This window comes from Poecilia formosa, unplaced genomic scaffold, assembly GCF_000485575.1.
Source record: "Poecilia formosa unplaced genomic scaffold, Poecilia_formosa-5.1.2 Scaffold173, whole genome shotgun sequence".
Taxonomy (NCBI): domain Eukaryota; kingdom Metazoa; phylum Chordata; class Actinopteri; order Cyprinodontiformes; family Poeciliidae; genus Poecilia; species Poecilia formosa.
Genome location: NW_006800112.1, coordinates 140,775 through 162,574, shown reverse-complemented (window position 1 = coordinate 162,574; position 21,800 = coordinate 140,775). Strand labels below are relative to the sequence as shown.

General features: G+C 37.6%; 2 protein-coding genes across 2 annotated transcripts; both read left to right on the top strand.

Annotated features, from left to right (window-relative positions):
• Positions 1-1,163: 1,163 nt before the first annotated feature.
• Positions 1,164-7,295, top strand: LOC103147040 (gastrula zinc finger protein XlCGF57.1-like). The gene is made up of 2 exons (XM_007565186.2): positions 1,164-1,526; positions 5,322-7,295. The coding sequence occupies exons 1-2, from the start codon at positions 1,406-1,408 to the stop codon at positions 6,776-6,778; spliced, it is 1,578 nt and encodes a 525-aa protein (XP_007565248.1). The 5' UTR covers positions 1,164-1,405; the 3' UTR covers positions 6,779-7,295.
• A 1,210-nt stretch (positions 7,296-8,505) lies between these two features.
• On the top strand, positions 8,506-15,783 carry LOC103147039 (gastrula zinc finger protein XlCGF57.1-like). The gene is made up of 2 exons (XM_007565185.2): positions 8,506-8,858; positions 12,652-15,783. The coding sequence occupies exons 1-2, from the start codon at positions 8,738-8,740 to the stop codon at positions 13,941-13,943; spliced, it is 1,413 nt and encodes a 470-aa protein (XP_007565247.1). The 5' UTR covers positions 8,506-8,737; the 3' UTR covers positions 13,944-15,783.
• Positions 15,784-21,800: the final 6,017 nt, after the last annotated feature.

The following is a 21,800-nucleotide window of genomic DNA, read 5'->3' as shown; positions in this document are numbered from 1 at the left end:
TTTCTATGGGCTGAGATTAGTGTTTTGTGATGACTGCTCCAAAACATTGACTATGCTGTCCTTGATCCACTTTCTAATTTGGTGGTGTCATTAGCGGTACTGTCTATTGGAAGAGCCATTTGTACCCAAGCTGTAACTTACTGCCTCTTGTGATGTTGCTTATATTTCCACATCGTACCATAATGCTATTTCCTCATGATGCAGGTTTTTTTTTTTAAGTGTACCAGAGCCTCCTGCAACAAAACATCCACACATGATGTTGCCACCCCCTAACGTCACAGTTGAAATTGTGCTCTCAAATTTACGAGATTCTTTATCCAAATGTAATAATGGTCATTATGACCAAACACTTCCATTAGGTCTTTTGTCCTTGAATTTGGTGAGTGAACTGCAATCTGGCTTTTGATGTTGCTTTTAGAGTAATGGCCTCTTGCTTTGGTTTTTGAGCCAATGTAAGAAGAAATTGAATAATTTAACTATGAATAATGACTGTCTAACTAGCTTCACATTGAAACCGGCTAATCTCTGGGACACAAAATTGTCCTTCCTGAACAGCTGGATGGTATGGTATTTATGCTTATATATAATTTGAAAAGATTAATGTGGCATCTCCAGACTTTTAAAGGTCCATAGTTCTCTTCCTGCTATTTTGAAGATTATATTTACGTGATATAAAACAAGGAATGTGTTTGAGGTGTTTCCTCAACATACATCCACAAGTATTGTTTAAAAGTCCCTCTTATACTCTTTAAGATGAAACCATTTGTTCTGACATAAAGCTCTTGTTGCTAAACACTAATGCCAACACCGAAGACCATCTCGCGAGCATTTCGGTCATTTTTTTTGGTTTAATAGCAAGTTACAAAAATACATTTTCAGTTTAAAAGGCATGCGTTTTCAATATACAAATGCAAAAATCTTTTAACCTTGTTTAAACGCCGCTCTGTGCTACGTTTCAATGCATAAACGGGGCACTGTTTCCCCTCCCAATATGGCTGACACGACGACGTGTCATTGCAGTGAGATGAAAAGATTGAGGTGTCGCGCGTTTTGTTTCGAAACTCATTGATTATAAGTATATCATTTATATAACATAAGGCAAAATTTTGAAAAAAGGAAACTCACGATGTATGTGAAAGCCATGAAGAATATGGTTACTATAGTGACGGAGAATAAAGGCGTCTGTGAAGGTGCCTGTTTAAAACAAATGAACCGTTAAGAAATATTTATCAAAAAGTTATTTAAAGGGACTGAAGGGACGCTACCATGTATATTAGGCCCATAAGGTAAATCTGACGCTTTCATCTGACTGAATGGTGAGCGGGTATTGTTGGCATCGATTCGGTTCTGTGTTCGGAGGAGGCCCAGTTCGACGAGCTCAGCGCCAGTTAGAACAAAAAACACAATGAAGGAAGTGGAATATGCTCATCAGAACAGATCTGAAAGTCTGCCTTTAGAGGACAAAGTGCAGAAGAAATTCCACGGCGTTCATCAGCAGCAGGATGTTGGTAGAAATCAAACGGCTGGTAAGAAGAAGCTCTGATTTAATGCTGTTAGCTAGCTGTAGCTCTCGTCTCCTGTGCTGAAGCAGATAAAAAGCCCAATCTGTGTTTTTGTACATCTGAAACCGAGTAATTTTTCTCCCTTCCAAATGTTTTTGCAGCCTAATCGATTTGCATTTATTATAACTATGAAGATACAATATATTTTGCCGCAATCTAACGTTTGTAAATTGTAGCCGAAACTGACGTGAAAATAGATTAACGTGGTTAATAACATTCCTTCTTTAAGGCTTAAACTGCCTATTTAAGGATTAAAAGGGCACAGTCCTAAACTACTAATTGTAATGTTAAAGCAGTCTTCAGTCACTAGCATACTCATACTGTTCAAAGCACTGGTAAAACAAGGATGCAAAACTGTATGAGTTTAAATAAACATTTGCTAATTAACAAAATACCTCTAGAGATTTTTCATTAAAAATAAATATTAATTTTTCATTAAAATAAATATTAATGAAAAACACTTTATGAACTCCAGAGTTTTCTATCTGATAAGAAAAAATAGATTTTTACAGACCAGACCATTCTATGTGTCTGATTTTTAGGGTACATGTTTCTTTTCAGCTCTGTTAACAGATTTTTAGATTACATATGATTGAGCAGTGCTTTATAGTTTTAGTTTTGGTAATATCCTCTAATTTAAAAAAATATACACACATATATATATTTATCTTGTGAGGATGTTTTTCTATTTATCTTTGTTCATTCATCTTGATTTTGTTCTAAAACTATTTTAAGACACCTTAAACAAATGATTCTGGATTATGGTTCCTCTTCTTTAAACCAAATTCAAAGTATAATTCACAGCATCTTTACACAGCTCTTCCTCAACTATTCTTAATTCACTTTTCTGACTTTGAAGAATACTTTTAAAATAATTGAAAAGCCCATATTTGTGCATCTTTGCCGCAGACGGTTTGTTTGTATGAAATACAGAGGAACCATCACCCAACCTGCTTGTCTTTTTCCATTAAATTATGAAGCATTTAAAAGTGCTAAGCTATCAACTAAAGACTTGCTTTTGGCAGTATCAACTGTCATGGCATTGCTTTTTTTTTTCTTTTTCGGAAAACAGTTTGAGTTGCTGTCCTGGATGTCCAGATGTAATGATGCATGGTTTATAAAAAAAAAACTAAAAAAAAAACATTAAAATGGAAAATATGATTATGTGGTTATGAAAGATAAATATTATCTGTTCTAGGTTCTAAAGTGATTCAAATTTCAGCTTAACTTTACAAAAACACAAAATTTCAGGTGAACTTTACAGTTCTCTCAATATGAATACAAATGTTTCAAATCCACTCAGATCCACTTTGCACTAAGAGCTCTACAATTGTATATACAATTCAGTCCAACATGGGGAGCTAATGAGAATATCTAAATTAACGTTCTAATTTCCAGACAATATTGTTACACACATTGTGTTTAGGTTGGCGTATGACCCATACCAGTTTATATCAAACCATGTTTTGTTAAACAAGGATGAAGATAGAAACCTGTTGATTTAAAGAGGTTCTGCTTTTTTTTTTTTTTTTTTTTTTTTTTTTTTTTTTTTTTCTTTTTTTTTTTCCCCTTTTTTTTTTTTTTTTTTTCTTTTTTTTTTTTTTTTTTTACCTTGACTGTATATCGACTGTTTTACTTTTTTGATCGTTATTCCTTTATTTTATTGAATGCGGCTTCTCTTTGTCTTTTCTCTGAGAGCAACTTCTTTGGCTTTTCAGGCTTTATCCAAAGATAAAAACACAAGTTTGTGAAACCTAGAGTCCAAATAAGCTACAATTAAGTTTTGTTTGCAGGATCATTTTTGTAGGTTTTTTTCAACCTCCCACCTTTGTGAGAAGCTGCTGAACATTGGTCAACAGCAGGAGTTTCTGTGGACCTCCCCAATCCTTTAATGAGTGGTGGTAGAGAGAAACATGATGCCCTCTTCCCCAGTAACAGTAACTTATTGAAATAGTTTAAGAGCTTGCTGGAGATCCCCTTGCTCAGCTTTGAGGTCAAGGAATGCTTTGAGCTGGGTAACCTCTAGGTCAGACAGGCACACCGCAACAGGCAACATCTGCTCCAGCAGGAAACTGATTGTGTAATATGACCGAGCATTGCACTAGCATCTTGAAGTATTTTTTGTTTAACATGGCCCATTTGTTTTTCTTCTTTAGTCTTTTTTTTTTTATTTATTTATCTGGTCGTATAGGAAAAGTTTGCAGATTAGCATGTAGCTGCAGTATTAGTCAAATGTGGCTCCAGAATGTTAGACAAAAACTTTATTCAAATATTTTGTCACTGGAATGTTAAATGTCTCTAACTTCAAAAGGTGCGTTTAGTAGATTATTTAAAAAAAATCTTACAGATGCTCATCCACTGGGCTTATTAATGAAACACTGCATAAGCTATCCTTTCTATGCAAGACATAGAAAGGACCTGTTAATTGCAACCCAGATTGAAATGCTTAGAACCGTCTTTAAGTGTTTAAAGAATGTTCAGTCTTTAAACACTTTAACTGCAAGGCATGTTTGAGTTCTGAAGCAAATCTAGACTTTTCTTTATTATCCAATCAGTGGAGCCATGAGGTGGATTAAATTTATTTTAGACAAATTGCTCAAAATATGCAGGGACTGTAGATTAATAGTATCTGTTTCTTTACCAAAACTTACATTTGCCCTGATAACTAGCTAGATCTTATTTTCTTTAGCATATAATAATAATAGTAATAATAATAATAATAATTCATGCTTTTCCCTTGGAATAAAACTTTTAGTTCTGGCAGTTTTTTCCCCCCTCTAATTTGAAAGTAATACCAAAACGTCAGTAAATAAAAAATGTTATTCTTTTCTTTCTGAAATAAGTTACAAAACAGGTGAGATTTGCAATGTAAAGATTTCAGATAACACGATATGAACTCCTATAGTCATTATTAGTGTGAGCTCTTATTTTTTCATTTTGTCCAATATTTTTAATTCAGTTCGTCATTGAAAAATTAAATGCCTAAATAGGGATGCAAGGTAAGGATTAATGAATAACTTGATATTATTGACTAACTTAAATAAGCGACAATGTTTTTTTTAAACAACTATGTTTTCTCTTCTATCAACGAGGTTAGCTTTCTTTCCATTACATTTCTTTCTATTACAGGGCTCATTTTTCATCAGAAAATGTTTCGTTTTCTCACATTATTAATCATAGACATATTTAAATAACAAAATGGGAACCTCTGTGGTTGCTGTATAGAAATACAAAAGATGAAGAGAATAATATATGTGAAACAATTAATTCAGGATGGCAGAATTAATTGCCATCCTGTTTCTTCCACTTCGTGTTAACGAAGTGGAAGAAACTGCTTGAACTTATATTATATTGCTATATTGCAATATAACTATATTGCTAAACAGAGCTGCATAAAGTGCATTTTGCATCCCGCACCAGCCTCTGTTTGGACTGTTTCGCTTTCCTCTTCAGTCATGTAGCTTCAGTCATATTTGTTTCTCTTACAACTGGCTCTGCTTATGGATGACTAGCGTCGCCATCTTCTGGGCGGGGGCCAAACCACAACACTAAAAGAAGGCCTAAGTGGATGTTACTAGTTAATCGATCGGAACCAATTTTAATCTTAACAAACCATTAACCATTGTCTGCATCCCTATACCTAAATTGTGTACTATATTCAGCTATAACATACTGTATGTAAAGTCACAGTTATTTAATGTGTGTGTGTGTGTGTGTGTGTGTGTGTGTGTGTGTGTGTGTGTGTGTGTTTGTTTTCAGAAAATCAGCATCTTTGGGGGAAGAAAAACGAGATTTCTTGGAAAGTAAGTCTGGGCCAACAGGATGCAACGCCTTTCTACGTAAAGGAGGAAGAGGAGGAACTTTGGATCAGTCAGGAAGGAGACGAGCTGCTAGGAGGAGATGAAGCTGAATACGCAAAATTCCCAATCAATGTTGTAGTGAAGAACGAAGATGATGAAGAGGAACCGGAGTCTTCACAGCTTCATCAGAGCCAAACCAACACCAGAGAGACAGAACCTCCAACCAGCAGCTCGTTTAAATGGATTAAAACAGAAACTGATGGAGAGGACTGGGGCCGACTGGAACTTATCTCGAAGACCGATCCAAATAATTTCAAAATAAATAAACACAGAAGGGCTGCAGACTCCCTAGAGAATGAAGCCAGCGAAAATGAGGATAATCACTGTTATAATAACTGGCATGGACCTATGGTGGGTACTGAAAATCGAAGGAAGGGAAGCCAGTTAGCTGAGGGAGGCATGAACAGTGATGCAGGCTGTAATGCTTCCAAAAAGGCCTTCAGCTGCTCCGAGTGCGGTAAACAGTTTCTGGACGAGCAGTCTCTAAGGAGACACATGAGACGCAACACAGAAAAAAATTCTTCAGACTGTTCAGTTATTCAGAAATGCTCCGAAGTGAAGAAAAATTCAGATTCACAGGCCAAAGTCCACACAGGCAAGAAAAACTTCAGCTGCGAGATATGCGGCAAAACTTTCAGAGATCATTTCAGCCTTACGTCTCACATCAGAGTGCACACAGGAGAGCAACCGTTTGGTTGTGACGTATGCGGTAAAAGATTCAAGCACCAGCACGACGTGAAGAAACACATGAGAGTCCACACAGGAGAGATGCCTTTTTGCTGCGAAGTTTGTGGGAAAAGATTCAAGCACCAGCATAATCTGAAGACGCACATGAGAATCCACACGGGGGAGAAGCCCTATGTTTGTGATATTTGTGGGAAAAGATCACGGTTTCAGCACAACCTGAAGACGCACATGATAATTCACACAGGAGAGCGTCTGTTTGACTGCGATCTTTGTGGGAAAAAGTTCACTTGTAAGAAAAGCCTTAAGGCACACGAGTCGGTCCACACCGGAGAGAAACCGCACAGCTGCGAGATCTGTGGTAAATGTTACAAACGGAAAACACACCTCAGGACTCACATGACGTCCCACACTGAGGAAAGGCCTTTTGGCTGTGAAGTTTGCGGCAAAAGATTTAACCGTAAGACATACCTTGAAACGCACATGGCGGTCCACACAGGCGAGAAACCTTATAGCTGCGATTTCTGTGGTAAAAGATTTACCAGAAAAACGCATTTGGATTCACACATTATAGTTCATACAGGAGAAAAACCGTTTGGCTGTGCCGTCTGTGGGCAGGAATTCACTCAACAGGGAAGTTTAGACCGGCATATGACATTACACCTAGGCTAATGAGAGTTTGTGTGAATGCAATGTGTAGACTTGTAAGCTAGGTAACTGTCTCTGTAAGAAAAATGGAAATTAGGCCAAATATACATCTTAAAATCAATAAATCCAAAAGGTTTATTGAAAATTAACTAAAAAGGTATCCAATAGTCTCTTAAGAAGTGAAGTGTTATGTTGATTAGTTTGGATATTATGTTTAGCCGGTATAGTAGTATAGGGGATGTTACAGATTAATGACCGGTGGCATCACTACAAACACCCATAAGTGGGTTGATATGAATTAGTTGTTTCTCTAATTTTAACTAATTTGGGGGGAATATTGTGTTTACATATGTTCTGTATACATGTTGGGAGAATTTGATTTTCATCTGTCAGCTTGAGTTTGACAGAGATGTTCTTCAGCTCTAAGCCTTGGGGTCTGTTGACTAATTACTGCTTTGGTTAATCATGTAAGCAGTTTGTGTTGCATGACAATAACAGAGTGGTTAAAAACACTAAATAAATAAATACTTTCTGCAATATACATTTGTATTTGTCAACTCATTGTCTTCAACAGAAATTAGACTGTGGAATTAGGATGTGCTCCTCTATTTTTGACACAGAAATTAGTTACTTTGACAGTGACATTAGGACGCAGTCTCTGTGCAATAGGTATGAAGTAATATTTAACTCGTCTTCGTGAAAAAGTAAGAAACTGCAACATAAAGCATGGGAAAAGCATTATTTGTCATTTTATTTTCGACCAGGGGTTCTGAAACATTCTTATTAAAGGTTTGTGGTTATGATCAAAGGTTTTGAATTGTTGATTACAAATTCACTTTTAATAAATGTACTTCCAATATGAACTGAAACAAAATGACACTTTTGGGAAGAAAATGAACTTGTTTTGTGGCAAAATCCCCAATTCTTTCCAGATTTTGCAACAAAATATAATGGAACTTGACTGTAAGCTCACCCTTCGTACGTGATCCGTGTGGTCTCCAGAGGAGAGCAATGAATTTCCTAATGTCCACCTTAGCGCAACATGTGATAAATAAAGAAGCATTTATTTCTACGTACTTCTTTATTCAGGAATAAAGAAGTATTTGATATAAAGCTCCTTATATACTGAGTTTTGCTGTTATTTGGTAGAAATCTGCTTTCGCTTTGACCACTAAATGTTGGTCAGGCAGATTTTTTGGATCATGATTGATGATTGATTTTTAAAAGCAGTAAAATGTGTAAAGCATCCAGGGGGAGTCAATATTTTTATAAGCACTGTATATAGAAGAGAACGTACAACGGGATATTAAGGCCACTGTGTATAAAAAAAAAGGGAGTACATTAGTGCCAAAAAAAACTCAAATTGTGAAAATCTCAAATTTTCTAGAAAAAATGAGGGTATTTCTGAGTTTCAAAAGTGTTTTTCTGGAAAATTTCTGAGATTAATATCAGAATGTCCTAGTTTTCTGCTGGAAATGCACTCTTATTTTTTTCTGTCTGCAGTGACTCTAATATGCCGACATATTAGGTCCATTCTGAAGGAATTGTTATAGGAGGAAAAACCCCTGAAATGACCACTGACGGATACCTAAAGTGGCTGATGAGAGCAAATCAATCATACTTGCGTTGAATTTGTTGTGTATCTTGCCACTCATAATATGGCGGAGGCGCAGACGTGTCGTTTGTAATAAGTCAATGCGGTGTCTGGGAGACGGAGAAGAATGTGATTACCATGGTGACACGAGAAAAAAGTTGTCTGGATGGGTGCCTGATCAAAAAACAGAACAATTAAACAGTTATCCATCATTAAAAAAAACGTTTGATGGAACCGTGTCTGTTAATTATTAAATCGGTCTCCTGCACAACTTCCAGAGGTTAAGTCTGACCGAAATAATGTGAGCGGATGTTGTATCTGGATCGAGTCGGTGCTGGGTTCGGTGGAGGCCCGAATCGCCGAGCCTTTTGTAAGGAAAAAAAGACAGCATGAAGGAAGTGGATTATGTTAATAAGAGCAGCATTGAAAGTCTGGCGTTAGAGAACAAAGTGCGGATGAAACAGCTTGGAGATCACCAGCCGCAGGATGTTTGCAGAAACGAATCCGCAGGTAAGAAGCAGCTGTTTCATCAGGAGCTTTCTACTGTTAGCTTACAGTAGCTCTAAGGCTGTCAAACTGGAATAGAGATGCAAACAATTTATGTTGTTGCGTCAATACCCGAGTCATTCTTTTTGTTATCAGACATGATCCCAGTTATTTCAGTGTAACTGGATTATCGCCATGTCTTGGATGAATGTCAGATGGTTTAGTTTACTGTTAGCTTGTCGTAGCTTTGTGGTTATCTGGTTGGGATAAAGCTTAAATATCCAACATGTATTTTAGACCATCTGGAAATCAGCCATTCATTTTTTACATTTTTCTATGCATCATTTCTGGACGATGTTCTGGATTTTTTTTTTCTTCCAGCATTTATTAAAAAAAAATAATTAAATGGCTTTCAAATGATCTCTGTATCATGTGTAAGTGAAAAATAACATAGTTCTTGAGTAATCATCTACCTGAAGTTACACTGAAACTTATAAAATCTTAATTAAATAAATGAAAATTGTTATGAAACATCCTTTAATTATTTACTTGAGGAAGATATTCAATCCAAAGGTTGTTTTAGGAAAAGAATATTTCAAGCACTAAATAAAACTGCAACATATAATATTCTGCCCCAATTTTACTAAAATTTACATACCGGCCTTGCAGCAGTCAAATCCTTTTTATAATTGGTGCATGTCTCCACTGCTTTCTGATATTTGTTTATGGTGATTAGCTTTAGGTTTTTGGGTCAGAAGAGAGGACCTGCTTGGCATCATTCTAATCTTTAGCTCTCTCTACAAACGCTCAATCTGATTCAATTGAGGACTTTGTCCTGTCCCAATTCAAAATGTTAATATTACTTTAAGTCAGAAAAAACATGTTAAAATTAAAAGATTGCTTTGAATTTAGTTGCGTTTACTATGAATAATTTGGGATGAACTGTATGTTTAAATACTGCAAAGTGGATTAATTCTGAAAGTTAGATTTCATGCATTGTGCACTTTTCTATTTATGGAGATTTCACAGTTAAAATAACACAATAAAGCTTTGAATAAAATGAAAGATTCCTGTGAATCATTGTTGCTTTTCTGACTGAAATTAAGACTTTGTGTTAATGGTATGTTTACATATTTTAGGCAAGAGTCAAATCAGGATGCATACCAGAGCATAAGTTAGATCCATATGAAACCAAGTAATTTTGTACATTTTTTTTTTAAAACCCATGTAACCCAAACCTAGAACACTCCCCCACATTGATATTAAATTAGACAAATATTTTGTTTATTGTGAGAAGCTTGTGAATAACATTTTGGTGAAATGTCAGTGCCTTCCTCTTGACTGCTTACCTTCTCATCTCCGCCTAATGATTTTCTATAAGACTGAGATAAGGATGTTGTGAGGCCACTTCAAAACATTGACTTTGTTGTCCTTGAGCTTCTTTGTAACTACATTTTCAGTATGGTTAGGGTTGTCCTCCATTTGGAAGATCCCAAGGTGTCTAAGCTTTAAGTTACTGACTGATATCTTGGGATGTTTGTTCAATATTTCCACAAAGGAGGATGTAACATCATCCTCTTTTCTAATGATAATCTGTGTGATGAAGTGGACGAGTCCCTATTACTGCAAAACCCCCTCACCACATGACACTACCACGTCCCTCCACCTTCCAGTTGGGAAGTTGGTGTCCGGCTTGATTCACAAATTTTGCACTAAAACATGTTAATCTACAAACTCAGAATCTGTCTCTATAGCATTGAAGTGTCAAATGTATTTATATTACAGATTCAAAAACAAAATTGATTAAATTGAGTCATGTTTTCACCAAGGAAATGTAGAATAAAACAGTAAATAAGATAAAAGAAATCTATGCCATATGTTCTGGCTACTTAAGAACCATTGTGGTTTAATTAATACAATATTTTATGTGGTTGAAGTTGTATGTTCGGTTTTATTTTGAAAACCGGAAGTCAAGACGTTAACACGTCCTGTTTATCGATGCGCTTCTATGGATTATTTGCACCGTTTTCGTTTACCGATTACCAATCTTTACAGCTTGTAAGTTAGCAAAAACGTTCATTTAATATGTAACAGCATGTTGCCATAATATACACCTAACTGTATTGCAATTCTTCGTAGTTTATGCTAATTTAAGTTGTTTATTTATGTGCATCTGAGGTATTAGTAGACTTAACTTTTAGGCTAGCGGTAATATGCATTAGCTTCACGTGTTATTTACGTATCCTGATATGCTGTGTTTTTCTTTTATAGTTTTATTCTGGCTAATTGTGTATTGAATAAAATTCAATAATGACAACTGTTCTTGCTTCACCATGGGTTATGTAGCTGTCTAGTATCCACAATATGAAACAATGTTTTTTTTATTTTTTGGAAACCGGAAGTTACGGCGTTAGCACGTGTTTAGCAATTCACTTCTATGCATTATCTTCAGCCTTTTGGTTGGATGGAGCACAGCTTGTAAGATATTTTATGCTTAGAAGCATATTATCTTCAATATACACCACATTTTGTTGTAGGAAGTAGTTTGTAATTATTTGGGTTATCTCGGTCTTAACTTCTACCGTATTTAGCATTTAGCTAGTAGCATCAAGCATTAGCTTCACATTAGGGGTGCACCGATTGCAGTTTTCTGGCCAATCGCCGATTACCAATCTTTACAAAGCCTGACCTGCTGATTCCGATTTTGGCCGATACCATTTTCTTTGTCTGAAATGTCACAAAATATAGCAAGAAAGTCGCTGAGTTGGTAACGGTGGAAGGTTAACAACATTTTAATGACTCATTTGTAAATGAGCAGTGCTGATATGTGGACATTGAGCTATTCTCTAATCAGCCACAGCAAATGCTTGATCATCCGTACATTTTACGATTGATTACCAATACTTCTAGTACAGGAGTTAACGATCTTTTCCACACAGAGGGCCATTTTGGCCCTGCCACTACAAATGAGAACAGCTAAAAATTATTTTATTAATATGTACTACATAAAATGTTTTATTATGACAACTAATAAAGTTTAACTAAGATGTATTATTTTTTTAAATTTTAGAACAAAATGAATTCTCTACTACAAAAAAATAGAATGAGGTGAGCCTTTTCTGTAAATATGGATAATCAAAAAAGAGCATAGTTTTTAATGCCGTAGGTATCGTGCAGATTTTATGAGAAATCTCATAAAACGTCAATTTCCTACATCGTCCATTATCAAAAACATTTCCCTTTTGGTTTGTTAAAGCCACAGAGGAGAGGCCAAAGAGCCACGTGGAGCTGTGGAGCTGCAGGTTGCAGATGTCTGGTCTAGGAGAAATGGGCTGGTTAACTTCGAGTCCTCTTAATGGCGTGTGGATGTTATAGAGATGCCATAGATTGGATGTGTCTTGGAGGAATAAAATTTTAAAATAAATTTTTAAATGGACACAGAAGCAATGAAGAGATGGTGAACCTGGCTTTATGTGTTCATACTTCCTTGTCCCAGTTAAGAGGAGCTGCAGGATTCTGGATTATTTTAAATGTTGAGGGGATGTCTGATCATGACCAACATTTATTCTCTTACAATAGTTCAGGCAATAGATACCTTGAATAATCGTAAGTGTTTGTTGCTTTACAAAATGTTCATAAAAATCTTGTTTCGGTTTAATAATTTGTCTGTGAAACACTAATTACCACGAGCATTTCTTATCTTTATTTTCTCATTCTGTTCAAAGTTTTTCTAGCGAGTTGCCTTAAAGCACTACAGGTACAAATTAAATGTTGAAATTTCATAACATTCTTATGTTTTGGTGTTTGCTGTCTTCAGATGTCAACCATCATCCACTGAATAAAGAAGAGGTTCCTTGGAGCCCCAGTTTGGATGAACAGAACTCAGAGGGCCCCTTCATAAAGGAAGAACTTGAGGAAAGTTGGATAAGTCAGGAAGGAGAGCAGCTAGAGACAGAGTACATCAACTTCCCGCTTAATATTGTTGTGAAGAGTGAAGATGATAATGACGAGGAATCGGAGTCCTCACAGCTTCATGAAAGTCAAACTTTAGACCCCAGAGAGGCAGAGCGTCCGACCACCAGCTCCGTTAAATGGATCAAAACCGAAACTGATGGAGATTGTGGACAACTGGAACTTGCCTGGAAGCCTGGTCCAAATAAATTCAAATTAGGTTCAGAAAGAAAGGCTGCAGAATCCTCTGAGACTGATGTCAGTGAAGATGATGGTTATGACTACTGGCAGCAACCTTTGACGGCGAAAGAAAGTGGTTGGAAGGGAGCCTGCGGAGCTAATATCAAAGGTTCTGAAACAATGCCTAATCCAAATTCACAGACCAAAGTCCACACAGGAAAGAAAAACTTCAGCTGTGATGAATGTGGCAAAACATTCAGAGATCAGTTTAGTCTTAAATCTCACATCAGAGTCCACACAGGAGAGCAGCCGTTTGTTTGTGATGTTTGTGGAAAAAGATTTAAGCACCAGCACGACGTGAAGAAACATATGAGAGTCCACTCAGAGGAGCAGCCATTTGTTTGTGAAGTTTGTGGTAAAGGATTCAAGCATCAGCACAATCTGAAGACGCACATGAGAATCCACACGGGGGAGAAGCCCTATGTTTGTACTATCTGCGGTAAAACGGCAAGGCATCAGAATAACTTGCGAACGCATATGATAGTTCACGGAGGAGAACAGCCGTTTAGTTGTGACATTTGTGGTAAAAGGTTCAACCGGCAGACAAATCTAAAGGCGCACAAGGTGGTCCACACCGGAGAGAAACCACATAGCTGCGAGATCTGTGGTAAAAGTTACAAACGTAGAACACACCTCAGGGGTCACATGACCACACACAGTGAGGAAAGGCCTTTTGGCTGTGACGTTTGCGGCAAAAGGTTTAACCGTAAAACATACCTGGATACACACATGGTGGTCCACACAGGCGAGAAGCCTTATAGCTGTGACTTCTGTGGGAAAAGTTTCTCCCGAAAAACTCATCTAGATTCACACATCAACGTACATATGGGGGGGCAACCTTTTGGTTGCCCAGTCTGTGGTGAAGAATTCCTCCAACAGAAAAGTTTGGACCAACACATGCCTTTACACTTCATATAATAGCGTACCTGCTCAAGCAGTGCCTATGTTAATATAACATGCATTTTATTTCAGGTTTTCTCCCAGGTACATTGATTTAACTCTGGTGTTGGTTGTTCTGACTACCAAGTAAAGAATGGCCAAACACGCATCATAAAACCAATAAACAAATGATTTATGGGGAATTAACTGAGTGGCTCTCTGTAGGCCTCTTTAAAAGAGGCTAGATGTCCACCTTCTTTTCAAAGGCTTGACAAAGCTTTTTTAAGAAACAGAAAACATAAGAATTCAAATCAGTTTCCCACAGGATTTCAGTAATTTACTCAGATATGTTCTCTTCTAAGTGACCTGGTGCCATAGGGGGGTTGTAAGGGCCGACATTTGATGGCTAAACAACAAAACCGAGCTAAGCTAGGTCTAGGGTTATTATTTTGCTTTCGTAGCTGAATAACTTTGGATAGATTGCGACGTGGATTCTGAATGGCCTTCCAACAGAGAAAAACATTCCTCCTACAAGATGTTCATCCACATTTGTGTGGGCCATCACATGACTTTGAAAGTCCATGAGCCACTGTGGACAATAACATGGCTCCAGAAGCTGAATTATTGTGCATGCTTGCCAACTGTAAACAATGTGATCTGCTGCCTTTTCCTGAGATATAAGATATGACAGCTGTGCTGACTACATCTAAACCTCCCTGTTAATATACAGCAATATACACTACTTATATGCATATAATAACTAGATGTCTTTGATGCATATGGAAGCAGATTTAATACTCTGACTCATTTGCTATAAGAAATTGTTCCTTGAATCCTGCTTCATGTGCAGTCATGGAGGGTCTGGCAGGTTCCGAAAGGGGTCCCAACAGGACCTGTAGCTGCCATTTTGAAAACTGATTTGGACACCCGGATCTGCCCTGGTCGTCTTTATGTCCCTCTTCAATGTGTTCTCTGTTTTAATGTGTCATGTGTGTTGGTAGCAGACATCTCTGAGTCTCCAGCAGTTAATGTTGATGGTTTGTTGTAAAGGCGGGATTCTATGCAGTTATTTCATGATTAAGAATGAAAAGGCAAAACACATTAAAATATTCATGCATTTTAAACACTAATTTAGTTAGGTGTAGGAATATGAGGGGTCATGTTATATTGGGTCTCCCTCAAAGAGCAGTAAGTATCTGCGCCCTTAGTAATGGATTTGATACCAAGATGGTTATTATATTGTACAATCTCATTTACAATGGTCTGTCTGAATTTGGAGAGCCTTTTTTCATAGGCATCAACTCTCAGCTACTCTGTTGGTTTTGTCTCCAAGTGTGAGTAAATAAAACACGTTAGTTCATGTAATCAGGTTTTGCTTGGTGTGACGTTGCTTCGTTGGTCCATGACAGGAAGGATAATTCAGACAACTATCATTTAACGTTTCTTTGATTTGAATAATATCTCTCAGATAAGTCAAACATGACCACATCATTTTTGTTATTTATGAAAATATACAGTGTATTTAAATGTATGTACTGTCTGCTTGCTTCTGTAAGCTGTTTTTTTTTCTTCTGCTTAAGAAAATATGGGTTAAAGCAGATTGACAGTGTATTTATTGGACTAGTTCTGTAGACTTGATTATTTCAGAGATCTTTAATGTCTGTTTTGATCATAAAACAATTTTAACAAACTATAATCTGTTTTCTGACATCAGAACCCTTGACTGGTGGTGCAGCAGTTTTAGTTCAACTTTTGTTTCATGTTTGTAATCATCATCATCATCAGTATTTACAGAATTGAAATATTCCAACAGTTAATGAAATATTGTCACAGCATTAAACCTACATTAAAGTGTGTATTGGTGCTAAACCAATTAAGCCGAGTCCTTTTCTCTGTCCTCCATTTGTTTTAAATGAGATGCATGTTTCTCCTTTGCTGCAGATTTTTACTGTGTTGCTCTTTTAGACTTAAACAGCTCTGCTAGTAAACTCTGCCACCAGGCTTGGTAAAGTCCATGAGCTTGTGATGAAGTCGGCTCCAGTTCTGAACAGAGAACAAGGCGAAGTTAACTTCAGCGTAGAGAAAAGATGCCGTTCATCTTTTCTACAGCTCCTCCTAGCCCGGCTCAGGGGAATCTGCTTGCCTCCTCGGACTCTGGTAACCTAGCATACACACTCGTTAAACACCTGGAACATCAACATATCTGATCAAGTGGGGTTTTATCTAAAGTAATGGCAGTGTGTTCTGCATTAAGGATTTTGATGGATTAAATCTGAACCGTGTAATTAATGTGCCGGACTGACACAGCGTTATTAGACACATGACATCATGCACCGTGATTCCTAAGCCTTCAGGTTTCCCAGCAGATTCAAACTTTAGTCATGTGAGTGACTAGGATCAGAGTCGGACTTTGCAAATTTAATGGCTCAACGAGATTACAAAACGGTTTGAGTTTGATCTTAGCAGCGAGCAGCTACTGTGAAAAATAATGCGCCTTTCAGAGGACTAACATAATTTAATATCAGATTTACAAACATAACTTTTGATTCTGTTAAAACTTAAAATGCATTCTCTAATTACTGTGCACAGCTCACACTACTTGTCCAGTGACCCAGCAGATGGAGCTCTAACACTTAGTTTTTCTGTTAGTTTTAGTTGTTTTTTTAAACAAATTTTTTTCACCAGGTTTGTTGAAGTGAAATACGCAAAGATCAGGCTCTTCTGAAGCAAAATCTTTTTCATCTGAAGTGTTAATCACTGATGGTTCAATCAGACTGATTTGAAACGTAACAGAAGGAAGGTGTGTTATTTTTTTTTGTTTCTAAACCAGACCTCAATAACAACATGTTCTTTAAATCTACTCTTTTAATCTAGTCTTAACTTGCACAAAAACTTACAATGTCAATGCAACTGTCTGTTTTAATAAATGTTAATGGAAATATTAATAGAATTGCACTCATGACTGAAATCAGTTCTAATCTAGTTTATTTTCAGGTCAGTTTTCTGATATTTGACTTTCAAAACATGTTAAAGTTTCAAATATTTTACTTTTTAGTATTGATATGCTGAATACTTCATATGCTTATATTATAAGGATAAAAGGAATACAAACACTTATTAAGTTGCAGTTTAAAACTCCTGGGGATGTTTAAGTAATCATCCTAACTTTTATTAATAAGCTATTAAGCTGATCTAATTTTAATGACAGAGGGAATGGCTTCGTTGTTGACATTAAAGCCATTTAATGAGACCAATGTAGTTGTAACGTGACCAGACATAGAGGGCTCTGACTTCTGAGGATGCACAGAGAGGAGCAAATACCGATCCTCTGCAGACGTTTGTGATATTGACATTGTGCCCATGAATGATTGCGACTGGATATATTGAGCAGCTCCGCTTCCTCTCACCTGCTGCTGTCCTCAGCAAGCATCTCAGAGGACATGCCGGTGTTTCCACAGTGTAAACCAGAAAAACATTTATCCTCTGAAGAGGTTTCCAGTGCCGAAAGATCAGAGAGGGTCACATCGGATTGGGAAATCATCTTCCTGACTCACAGAAACGTGAGGTCGTTTTAACGCAGCTACTGGCCTGTTCCCATCTCAGCTTTGAATGAAACCCTGAGAAATGTCTGCTCTGTTAGTCGTCTTTGGCTCCAGATCATTGCAGGCCGGTGGAGTGGTCAGTCATGCTGCAGATCAGATCAATCTTCAGCTGCGATCTCAGAGGACGCATCCTTTTGGACTCGCTGCAGGAACTCCAGGAGCCTCTGCAGGCAGAGATGAACAGTGAGTGGACAGCAGCTGTATGGATTGAGCAATGTGTTGTAAACCACTTTCAAAATCCAGCTAATAAAAATGTTGCTCCGTTTCCATCGCTTGTTTCGTCACTTTCCTTCCCCTCGGCGTATCTCTGTCATTCACCCTTCAGTAGCCTCTTTCATCAGTACAAGTGAGCAGATTTTCTTATTAGCACAAAGTTGTAGAGATCACAGTAAACCCAGCAGCTCTGCCTCTCCACCTTTTGATGAGGAAAAGCTTATTTACCACCTTCACTAGTCAGCTTCGTGGTGGAAAACAAGAAACTCCTGACTCATTGGAAATCGTTACCACCTCTGCAGAGCGTGGTGTTTTCCTGCATCCAACATATCCGCTGCTACTCAACACATCCAAGGTCTTCGAAGGAGTCTCTGTTGAAACCTGAAATCTGGATGGCTCTACAAATGGACCAGGATGATGACCTCTGGGTGAGGTTAAACCTAGGAGCGTATTGCTTATCTTACCCATTGTTTATCTGCTTTTTTGTTTTCCTGCAGTGAAAACTTTTCAGAAACTTTCTACACATGCTGTAATGTCCTTGCTGCAAGGCTTCATTAATAAATGAAGACAGTGGAGCCTGGTTCTTGCGGCCAGCTCCCTTTTTTTTTTTTTTAATTATTGAGGTTTCTTGTCAAAACTGAACTTAAGAAGTGAATTGATATCCCTTAAAGAACAAACAAAAGTCTGCTTGTTAGCTGTAAGCAGAAATTACCTTCTATAATGGTTCTTATTTTAGCAGACATTACATAAACTGAACTTGTGCACATTGTGTTTAAAATCTGATGAAATGGTATGCTGCCCATCATGAAAGTTGTAGCCTTTAGAGCTGTTAAAGTATACAAATCTGAGAGAAAAATGACATTCAGCCAGAAACGCTGCAGCTCTGCCAGGCCTCTGAACCAGATCTGATGAATGTAAAACAGTTTTATGTGCAATTGTCTTCTATACACACAGCTTTATCTGGCTCAGTCATCTGGTGAGGATGTTTCTGAAGACTGTGTTTTTGTTTTTTGACATCCTGCAGAAAGAAAATCTGATCATCTATCTGCAGGTTTAGAAACAACGCTGGAGTCCCTTCTGTGAGCTTTGAGGATGTTTCCATGGAGATGGAGGTCTGACCACAAACCCAGACCCTGGTTTATGAACTGAAACCAGTCTTGTTGAGGTCACAAGGTCAGTGTATGGGTTATGTCGCTTCTTGAGGTGGGAAAGATCTGCAGTTCATTCTGTAGATTCTCAGAGTTTTTTTTTTCTTTTTCTTTTTTCAAACATTGCTGTTTTTATTTCCTAGGTTGAAGAGAAGGACAAACCCATTTTTCTGCTGTTCTGTAAAATCCATCAACATTAAATTGGCATTTGTTTTGTTTTGGTACAATGTAAATTAATAAAACAGCACAAGGAGGAGATAAATGATGTACGTTTTGTCTTTGGGTGAGTAAACCTGTTGGAAATTGGTTGGTTTATCAGCTAATTAGCTCTTAAATATCGTTTTAACTTCTAATGGGAGTTTTCAAATCAAGTCTTTTCTTGTGGTTTCAATAGTTTCTTAACGTAGAGGGAGAACAGCGATTTATTCAGAATGAAGTCGGACTCCTTCATGGTGAGTCAGAAGTGACCAGATCTGATGTATGAAAAGACTCTGTGCTGGTAATTTGTTTTTTGTTGCTCACTGACCTCTTGGTGAGCGTGGACATAGAGTCGGCTTTTGGGTTTACCTCTGTTTTAAACACAAAGGACCTTCTGAGCAGCTGTGTGTTCAGCAGAGATCATCACAGAGTCGGCGATCGGACCGGTAGCGCCAGCTGTGATGCTCGCTTTGATGTCTGCCAGAGTTTCTTTCAACTGTGTCTTCAAATGTGGTACTATTCATTATTTATAGAAGAACAACTATCCAGCAGCTCGTTGAACTGCTTGTGCAGGGTTTGATTCCTGGAGAATATTGATCAGGGAACCTGGGATAAGGAGCTACTCGGCCAGAACCCTTGACCAGTCCAACTCCCAGGACTTTACCTTTTTAGAAATGATTTTTAGACTGAAAATTCAATAACTCAGTTCTGTGCTCAGGTTTAGTTTATGTGGGGCTTAAAAAAAATCTGATGATCTGTTCAAATCCCTGCAGGGTAAATCAGAAGAAAGTGAATGTGACTGTACCGTAGTTAAAAAGCAAATTCATCAGTAATTAGTGGTTATGCTTGAGTTTATCTGTTTTCCAAAAAAAAAAAAAAATTAAAGCAAATTCAAACACACTGAGGTCCTCAGTTGTTTAAATATATTTTTTTTGATCTTGTGTTTGTGGAGTTAATTGTAATATTCAGTTGTGTGTGTTTATGATTTGAAAAATTGATGTCAGTAGTTCAATTTAAGAAGTGTCAGGAGGCAAAGAACACCATGAAGGAGATTTATTGATGTGGTGAGAGGACAGGAAGATAGTTGGTGTGAGGATGCACATAGTTCTTGGTTTTCACTGGTTACGCATGAAAACCAGAGAGAATTGCTTCAGAAGAGGGAGGGGACCACTTCAGACCTTTACCATCAGAACGTCCCGACAAACTGCTGAACATATTTTACTTGCTGCAACAGCAAAGAACGGACACGTCCCGTCTCTACCGGGAAGAGAGGCTTTTTCTCCATTCGCGTCGCTCCCACAGCTCTTTAAGTAAAATCTTTGGCGTGAGAGGAGGAATAATTAATCCTGTTAAGATCCTCGAATCGGATGATGAAAGACTCGTCTGGCGAGTGTTGAAGTCTAATTGAAATTGACTCCATAAATCCTCATTCAGACGAAGCGTCACATTTTAACAGACACACACATTAGAGCCGTGAATGAGCACATCGCAGGTCGGGAGAAGTGTTATTCGTAGTCATGTAAGAACAAGAAAAGCTGCTTTCTGATGCAACAACTGAGATATTTAATTTATGCTTGTGATCATTTGTTCCCATTTCTAAGGTTGAGTCTGTAAATTAAAATGAATGATTTTGCTCACTTTTTTTTCTTTTTTAAGTCAAATGAAAATCTATTCCCCTCCTGTCTGGGCCCAGAAACACTGTCCAGAAATCTCAGAGTCTGTATTAAACAACTGAAACACCGTGACTTGGTTTTCACTTTCAAGGACTCCATCCACTGGAAGGTCAATCCACAGAAGGTCATTATTGAAGGACCTGGCAGTTTGCTGAATTTGTGTATCCAACCAAATCATAAAAATGTTGAGCGGTCGAAAAAGAAATGTGGTAGAAAAAGGTGCACCAGTAACAGGGATAACCAGACTATTATGAGGCAAATGCCATCGAAGAGTTTGGGAGAGATTCACGAAACGGACATGGCGGCTGAAGTCGGAGCTTCAAGAGCCGCCACACACTGACAGATCCTGGACGCAGGCTGCTTCTGTAGCATTTCATGCGCTAAACTTGGACCATTGACTAAGGAGGGAAAAAATAAGTCTGGATTGTTGCTCAGTGGAATAACCTCCTCTTATCTGATTTGGGAATCTCACAGTTAGAAAGAAGAGTGGAGAGGCAGAGAATCCATGCTGCTTGAAGTCCAGTGTGAAGTTTCTGCAGTTTCCAAGATTAGTATTGTACTGGACTTCATGTATGTCTACCTGAATGTAACTGTATGCCTAAACTGCACTGATGAGAACTGGATTGAACTTGTTTTTTGGTGCTTTGTAAATAAATTGAACTGAGAGAAATCTCAGAGAGAGGCAGCAGCTAGAGAATGTGTAGTACCTACAAAGTCTGGCTAGGGGTAGTAGTGCATCCTTACACTTATTAATTACTCATAAAAGAAGAATCTGAGGCGCCACTTTACTCGGAGTATTTCACCGTTAGATGTTGAGAAATGAAAAAAAAATACAGTTTTTTTTGTTAGTTTGCATTGTTTTATTTTTGTTTAGTTTATAAATCTGCGTAGAACGTATTTAGCATCCCCCGATTCACACTTCATTCCAGTAGGCGGCGGTAATGCACACCAAAACGTTGCTTTAAAAACGAGAAGTGGAAGAAGAAGAAGAATAATAAAGGAAGACAGATGATGAATGGTATGTGAAGCTAAAATAATAAAGAAACCACAAAGGTAAAAAAA